The sequence below is a fragment of the Cebus imitator genome, unplaced genomic scaffold (assembly GCF_001604975.1).
Source record: "Cebus imitator isolate Cc_AM_T3 unplaced genomic scaffold, Cebus_imitator-1.0 Scaffold166, whole genome shotgun sequence".
Lineage (NCBI taxonomy): Eukaryota > Metazoa > Chordata > Mammalia > Primates > Cebidae > Cebus > Cebus imitator.
In genome coordinates, this window is record NW_016107481.1 from 1,353,151 (window position 1) to 1,362,255 (window position 9,105).

At 35.1% G+C, this 9,105-nt stretch overlaps 1 protein-coding gene across 4 annotated transcripts in view; it reads right to left on the reverse strand.

Annotated features, from left to right (window-relative positions):
• The window catches only part of HFM1 (helicase for meiosis 1), a 121,269-nt gene that overhangs the window by 71,796 nt on the left and 40,368 nt on the right, over positions 1–9,105 (reverse strand). For all 4 annotated transcript variants that reach the window (XM_017544130.2, XM_017544128.2, XM_037744126.1 and 1 more), the window contains 2 exons: positions 6,056–6,103; positions 2,024–2,104 (listed from right to left, as the gene is read on the reverse strand). In XM_017544130.2, coding sequence (XP_017399619.1) covers positions 2,024–2,104; positions 6,056–6,103 — 129 coding nt within the window. The remainder of the gene's footprint in view (positions 1–2,023; positions 2,105–6,055; positions 6,104–9,105) is intronic.

Genomic DNA, 9,105 nt, shown 5'->3' on the forward strand with positions numbered 1-9,105 from the left:
GTGAGCAACAAAAATTGATCTGAAAGTGTGGCGTCCTCTTGTTCTCTGCTCTTTCAGTGGGAGCTGCAATCCCGAGCTGCTAGTGATCAGCCATCTTGGATCTCATTATTCAAAATTATTGAGTGAAATTTAATTAAACTAAAGAGTTCTGAACAGCAGAAGAAACTATCAACAGAGTAAACAGACAACCCACAGAATGGGAAAAGTTATTTGCAAACTATGCATCTTACAAAGGTCGAATGTCCAGAATCTATAACAAACTTAATAAGCAAAATACAAGCAACCCTACTTTTAAAATGGGCAAAGGACAGATATTACTGAAAAGAAGACATACACATGGCCAACAAGCATATGAAAAAATGGTTAATATTATTAATCACTAGTGAAATGGAAATCAAAACTGCAATGATACATCATCTCACACCAGTCAGAATGGCTGTTACTATTAAAAAGCCAAAAAATAATAGATGTTGGTGAAGATATGGAGAAAAGGGAATGCTTACATAGTGCTGGTGTGAATGTAAATTAGTACAGCCACTGTGGAAAGCATTTTGAAGACTTTTGTCAAAGAACTTTAAATGGAACTACCATTCAACTCAGCAATCCCATTACTGGGTATGTTTAAAGACAGAAAGAATGGTATCGGTGGATTCAAGAAGTACCATAAGAAAGAAGTGATAGTGGGAATAAGATTCTTGATGAGAATCAAAGTACAGAAAAACAGATGAAGAAGCCTTAGTGATTCTTATGCCCCATCTAGTGAAGTGCCCTAGAACACACAAAAGACAATTCTCACAAATAAAATTAGGCTTATCAGAGTAAGGAGCAAGGACGAAGGGGAAAAATGTTATTAATGTAGGGCTGAGAGTCAAGGCAGCAAATTGTTTTAAAACTTAACCTTATATTAATATAAACTTTAACATGTTACAAAATCATATATTTCTATAGTATGGTTGCAAGTAAGTAAAAAATGCATTAAAAATGAATAGTACATGCCAAATGTTAACAGATAGATTCTGAATTCAAAGACAAATTCCTATTACCCAACTTTCAAACAATAAATTACCTTTACTTAAAAAGACTAATTGGAATAATAAAGTCATTTTCTCCAAAAACTTCTAATCATGAATGCTAAAAACCACAAAACATCCTTTCCCTCTTCTTTTATACTCTAAACAGAACTTACAGACAGAGTGACAGGGTTCAGGACATGCTACCCCAAAATGTGGCATCTTGGCATGCTGCATATTTTAAGCTGTAGGAATTTGAGACACAACATGTACAAGAAGAATTTTTCTGGCCTTCCCCTGAAGCAAGTCGTAACACCCTCATGTGAGAGGTGCCCTTCCTATACCTAAAGAATGGAGCATCTTTATCTCCATAGACATAGAGAGGAATTTGAATGAACAGGCTTTGCTAAATTTCCCCAAATGTATTACGCATAGTTTATATCCCCTTTGTCCTATTATATTTCTCCATCACATCTGGCATAAAAATATTCAGGTTTAACCATTTATTTGGCCCTTCATTTCCTTATAAAGGCTCCCATATTACATAAAACATATTAAACAAATTTGTATGCTTTTCTCTTAATATCTTTTGTTATAGGAGTTCCAGTCAATGAACATAAGATAAGTAGAAGGAAAAGACATTCTTCCTAACCTTACAGAAACCTAACCACCAGATTATCAATGCTTGCATATTTAAGAATATAAAAAAGCATATAAAAGCATACCAATAAAAGTATATCTATAATAGTTATAACAGGTTTAAAGCCACCCAAAGATTCAAGCATTTCATTCCTCTGCCAAAAGTCACAAGAATCAGTGAAGACAATTCTATGTGCCTTTATACTTTTACAAATAGGACTTGTTTAAATTTATCATACCTTATAGCTAATAATGATGATACACTGTTGAGAACTCAGATCATGACTTAGTTTTATCATTTAAATTTTAGTAAAACAAATTATTTAGTTTTAAGTAAATAATTGCTAAGTTTACTAACAATGATAGGAAATTACCAGTTGGTTTGAAATTAACACCTTCATCCATCTTTATTAAGTCCAGGGATGATAAATCATTCAGATTCTTCAAACATAATTCTGTTTAATTATAGAAAACACATTTTAATTTTAGTAAAATAGGGAAGTAGGGCAAAATAACTTATTAAATATGCTAAAGTTGTGTTATTACTGTGTAATTGTTCTAGAAGAACAATAGTCCCTACTTAAATAAACCATAGTCCCTAATTTAAATTAAAAAACTAATATGCTAAAAACATTTTCTAATAGTAACAATAGATGTAATAAAAATAACATTCAGTAAGTAGAAATAACACTTAAAACTTGTAATATTTAAATATACACATGTATTAATTTAATTCTCAAAACATCACAATAAGGTAGACACTGATATTTTCATATACAGGTTAGGAAACTAAAGAATAGGGGCTAAGTAACTTGCTGCAAGTCTAAGTAACCACTTTGTTATCTGCCTTCCATTAAGGCAGTGGTTTTCTTTTGTCTTTAAACTTTGATCAAAGACATATTAATATGTGCACAAAGTATAAGAAGTCAAATAGTTCTGCAAAGATTATTCCAAAAATCACCAGTTCTTCCCCCCTTCCCTGTTGGCTACTTTCTTGAAGCAACAACTTCAAACTGTTTTAAATGACGCTTTTAGGTGTTTACTTTTGTTTCTCTGACAGGAAGCAATGCTAGTTCACGCTCACCATTGATGGGGATCAGAGCAATTGTAGTAATCTGCTGCTTACAGTTCCTTCACTGCCTCATGCTCTAGTCCAGGAGATATAAGACAGTCCAGAGCAGACAGTGGGAATACTGTAATAGTTCAATCCTAAATCAAGCAGCCACTCACAAAAACGCCCTTAGAGTTCTTTGGAAAATACTTTAGTGTAAACAACACTGTTCAGACAGCTTGTAAGTGTTAAGTGTTTGATTAATTAAAGATTTTGAAGTCTTTTCTAATTTTCTTAATTATCCACTATTAAATCAGTCCATTACCCATGACTCGGTAAGTCAATGAAAAATGCTTACTTTATTATATGCTGAGAATGATTCTAAGCTCTATGTTTACAGCAGTTAACAAGATAAGGTTCTTCTTTTTTAGAACTTATATTTTACAGAAGAAAGCAATCAACATACAAATAAATAATAAAAAGTTTTACCTATACTATAAAGAAACATAAGGCTGAGAAAGAACCTATATAGAATGATTGTGTAGAGTTTTAAAATCTTTTAACTAAAGCTTCTTTCTTTTTTTCTTTCTTTCTTTTTTATTTTGACAGGGTCTCACTCTTGTCACCCAGGCTAAAATACAGTGGCATGATCACAGCTCACTGTAGCCTCAACCTCCCAGGACCAAGCAATCTTCCCACCTCAGTCTCCAGAGTAGCTAGAACTACAGGCATGTACCACCACACTCAGTTAATTTAAAAAAAAAAAAAAAACCTTTTTGTGGAGGTGGAATCTCCCTATGCTGTCCAGGCTGGTCTCAAACTCCTGAGCTCAAAGGATCTGCCCACCTTGGCCTCCCAAAGGGATTACAGGCATGAACCACCATGCGTAACCTGTATGTATTTCTCATAAATGCGATATATTTTCTAATATAGAGTAAAGCTATCACCCTAATTGTCAAAATAAACACATTACCTTTTCTAAAAACAAAGAAAACAACAATAGTAACATCATAGAATAATTTTGTTTTCCTCTCAGTAAAGGTGGATGTAAATAAGATGCTACAGGAAGACCCCTCTAAAAAGTTAATATTTGAACTGAGACCTGAATAAAATGAAGGTGCACACCACGTAAAATATGCAAGGAGTGTTCCAAAAATAAGGAACAAAGTGTACAAAGGACCTGATGTGGAAACAAGCTTGGTGTATTTAAGGCATAGCAAGAGGCCAATTTTGTGAGAGTAGAATCAAAGAGAGAGACTGAGAGGACCTTAGAAACAAGAAGGTTACTCTGACCTTTCCCTGCGTGAAGCATGGTCATAAAGGAATTCTCTGACCTACCTTGTCTAAAAGTCTAAGATCCTAGTTCCAGGGTGTGGAATGGTCCTGTCTCATACCCAGAAAGAAAGAATGCTACACAGAGAGGCCAATAAGAATCTGAACAAATAGGCCTTGATAAGTTCCTCCCAGTTTATTAACATTAGATAATATCCTTTTTGTCCAAGCATGTTTCCTGACAACTACCCATTTTTTTCATCAAACTTGCCATAGAAATACAGTTATCCCTGGGTCTTTGGGTCTTAATTTCTGAAGGCTCCCATATCATATACAACTTTGATTATATAAATTTGTAATGCTTTTCTTTTGTTATCTGTCTTGTTACAAGCGTGTCAGCTATGAACCTTGCAATGAATGAGAAAAAGATGTTACTTTTTTTCTCTCCTACAATACCAAAACCTTAATATTCAGTTATATTTAGCTATTCTTGTTTAAAAGGCAAAACTCTGCTAACCCTATAATGACTGAAGATAAGGCAAATATGAACTGTGATTCTGCTAATTTAATAAAAGATAAAACATTAAAGTTATTCAAATATAGCAATATATCTCTTGAAATGTCTAATTGCTTGAGTGTATTTGATCACTATTTTCAAAATATATTTCATTTAAAAAATTCCATTACATTCTGGGGCTAAATAAGGGGGAAAAAAAATTCTATTACAAAATTAACCAATACCTTTAAAGCACAATTATTTTATAACCTGTATTTCAACATGAATATAGCAGCATTATGAATATATGCTATTGGTTATTACATGTTTTTTTGTTTTTGAGATAGAGTCTTCCTCTGTCGCCCAGGCTGGAGTGCAGTGGCGTGATCTTGGCTCACTGCAACCTCTGCCTCCCAGGTTCAATCAATTCTCCTGCCTCAGCTTCCTGAGTAGCTGGGACTACAGGAGTCTGCTGCCATGCCCAGCTAATTTTTGTATTTTTAGTAGAGACGAGGTTTCACCATATTGGTAGGGCTAGTCTTGAACTCCTGACCTTGTGATCCACCCACCTCAGCCTCCAAAAGTGCTAGAATTACAGGTGTGAGCCACTGCACCTGGCCATGACCATGTTTTAACAACATATTTATTCTTTAAGCAAGACAATTTTACTGTTTCATCTTTATCTCCACATTTTTATTTGCCACACATGTATATCCAAGTAGAGAATAAATTTAAATTGGCTAAATATTTTTAGTGGATCTAACATTTTTTCTTTTACTAAACAGAGAGTCTCAACACAATGAAAAGGTAGCAATTTCTAATCCAAATAAATGCCTAACAATATTTTGATATTTTTAAAAACAAGTAAAAAACACCACGTGATTAACTGAATAACAAAGCTGAGATTAAGTAGGAATATATCTTTGGCACAGGTTGGAATACGAAGCCCATAATCAATCTAGGCTTATATTTTAAGTAGAAAAGAAAAAATACATGTTGGGCATGGTCGCTCACACCTATAATCTCAGTGCTTTGGGAGGCAGACATGGGAGGATCACTTGAGACCAGGCTGGGAAACACAGTGAGACCTGCTTTCTACAAAAAATATACAATTAGCCAGTTGTGGTGGCTCATGCCTATAGTCCCAGCTACTCAGGAGGCTGTGGCAGGAGGATCATTTGAGCTCAGGAGTTCAAGGTTACAGTGAGCTATGATCATGCCACTACATTCCATCTTGGGTGACAGAGTAAGGTTGTTTCTTAAAAAAAAAAAAAAAAATAGACTGTGTATCTGTAGGCACATTTTCAAAGACCAGGGTCATGTTAGAAATAAAAACCAAATAAACTAAGTTAACATTTTATACAAAAAAAGATATTCTGATAGAATTAATAAATTCATTAATTCAGCAAAAAAGTACGTATGTCAAGCTTTATTAACGTGTAAAAAAGAAATAGTTCTCATTATTTTTCTGCATACAAGTTTTCTTCTTAAAAAATGATTTATAAAAGCATATTCTTACTTTCACAATAACTGAACTTTTTCACTAAAATATATACGATCTAATTATTAGAATGAAATGCAACTAACCTTGTAATTTTGCTTCAATTCCATCTTTATTCAATCCAGATGTAAAACCTGCATGTCATGAAAATTTACAAAGAGTAAAACAGAATGAATTTAATTCATCTTTACAGGCTCAGTTTATACCCCTGTTAACTAGAGAAGTCTAATTAAACCTTACATAAGAAAATAAAAACCTCAGCTTAGTGAGTTCAAACAAGGCTTAAATATCTATAAAAATAGCAAACAGGAATATCATATTTTAACAACAATGGTATGGAATAAATTCCCAAATGTTTTACATATAGCAAGTATCTGTCAAGTGATTAACATTTTCTAATGAACTTTCATTATAACATGAACGTTCCAATGAAAACATGTTTGGTAATACAATCATTTTGCGCTACTCACTAAAGCTGAAACTAAACATACCTTTAACACAATAATTTCACTCCTAGGCACATACCCACAGATATATGTATACATGTGTATCCAAAAACATATATAACAATGCTAACAGCAAGATTATTTAAAATTAATAATTTCCTTTCATCAAAAGATTTAAATAAATCTAATGAAATATTTTCCATTTATATGACATTAAAGAATAGATAAAGCTAGCCTATGGTATGTAAGTCAGAACAGCATTTACTTCTGGGGGCAAATACTGACAGAGAAGGAGGATAAGGGAACATCTAGAAAATGTTCTATATCTTAATCTGGGCTGTTGTTACATGTGTGTATACACACATATACTTAACTTCCTTGACCTGTATACCTCATATTTGTGCAGTTTACTATAAGTGATCTCTCAATACAAAAAAGTAACTACAGAAAATAAAGTAACTATGAAAAGGAAGAAATGAAAATTAAAACATGAGAAGATATCAATATTCATATATAATATTGATAAAAATACACAAGTATACACCCTGAAGGAAAGGCTGGAGAAACAAAATATGCATTTTTGAACACTGCTGGTAGGTATATAAACTACTAAAGTAGGAATTTAGCAACAGGTATCAAATTTATAAATGCACATATCCTTTGACACAGGAATTTCATTTCTAGAGATTTATCATACAGATAGATTCATACATGTAAAAAATGCCGGGATTTTTTGCTGCATTGTTTGTAATAGCAAACAACCAGAAAAACTATAAATGTCTATCAATTAGGGATCATTTAAATGGGCAATACATAAGTAAGTGGAGTATTATTTAGCTATTAAAAAAAGCTTCCAGCCAGGCATGGTGGCTCACAGATACAATCCCAGCACTTTGGGAGGGTAAGCCGGGAGGATCATTTGAGCCCAGGAGTTCCAGACCAGCCTGGGTAGCACAGGGAGACCCTGCCTCTATATTTTTTTTTTTCAAAAGTTAGCCAAGTATGCTGGCATGTGCCTGTAGTACCAGCTATTCAGGAGGCTGCAGTGAGATCACTTGAGCCCAGAAGGTTGAAGGTGCAGTAAGCTGTGATCACACCACTGTACTTCAGCCAGGGCAACAGAGCAACAGCCTGTCTCAAAAAAGCTTCCAAGACATACTAACAAAAAATGAATATGCAGAAGACTAAAATAATGGAGGTTTAAAAAAATATGCCCACAAGGCCAGGTGCAGTGGCTCATGCGTGTAATCCTAGCACTTCGGGAGGCCGAGGCAGGTGGATCACTTGAGATCAGGAGTTTGAAACCAGCCTGGTCAACATGGCAAAGCCCCATATCTGCTAACAATACAAAAAATTAGCCAGGTGTGGTGGCACATGCCTGTATTCCCAGCTACTCAGAAGGGTAAGGCAGAGAACTGCTTGAACCTGAGAGGCGGATGTCACAGTGTGCCGAGATTGTGCCACTGCACTCCAGCCTGGGCTACAAAGCGAGACTGTCTCAAAAAAAATTTTTTTTTCCACAAATTATTTGATACTCTGCCCTCTAAGAGATAAAATTAATCCCTCTCGCCTTCATATGACCAGAACTCAGTTGAGTTGCTTCTAAAAAACAGAATAAAGCAGAAGTAATGATGTGTGACTTCAGAGACAAAGTTATAAGAAGGTACTGCTGCTTCTACTTTAGTCTGTCTCTGTCCCTGTCTCTCTGTCTCTCCCTCTCTTCCTCTCTCTTTCTCTCTCGGGTCATTCACCCTGAGGAAGGTCAGCTGCTATGCTATGAGGAAAGATCCACCTGGCAAAAGACTGAGGACTGCTAACAGCTGCGAAACCGAGGCCTCTGACCTATTGCTCTGCGAGTGAGACAACTTAGAAGTGAACCTTCAAGCCCCAGGAAAGGCTTCAGATAACTGCAGCCCTAGCTGACATCTTGTTGCAATCTGAAGACAGCCTCTGACCCAGAGCCACTAAGACACTCCCAGATTCCTCACCCACATAAGCTGTGTGAGATAATAAATTCTGGTTGTTTCTAGATGACTTGTTTTGGGGTAATTTGTTACAAAGCAATAGAACATTAATGCAGTATGCCACCAGTTGTGTTTAAAAGGTGGGAAAATAAAATTACATTTTCTTATTTACTTTTATATGCAAAAAAAATGGTATACTAACGATTACAGAGCTAGGGGAGGGAAAGGGGAGATATGGGAATTGAACAACTGTGTGGGTGGGAATACGCATGGAAGACTTTTACCTGTATGTATTCCTTTACTTTATGATTTATGACCTAAGTAAATCTATTACCTAGTTGAAATATAAATCTTTAAGTGATATGAATATTTATACAGATATTCTTTTAATATAGGCTTATATTAATTACTCTTTGAGATGTGAAAGTTTTGAACCTCATGCATTAGAATGATACTGTAATGAGTTAGGCTTTAATCTGGTACTCAACAACCCCAGGTATAGGCTATTTTATAACCTATACCACATGAAAAAACCTTCTGGCAGCCACGTAACCAGATGTGGGTTAGCTTTGGAAGCAAGATGAAAATTGCAGCAGCAAAAATAGTACTATATACTTTCATTTCTTATAAATTAAAAACTAAACAGTCGGGCCGGGCGCGGTGGCTCAAGCCTGTAATCCCAGCACTTTGGGAGGCCGAGGCGGGTGGATCACGAGGTCAAGAGAT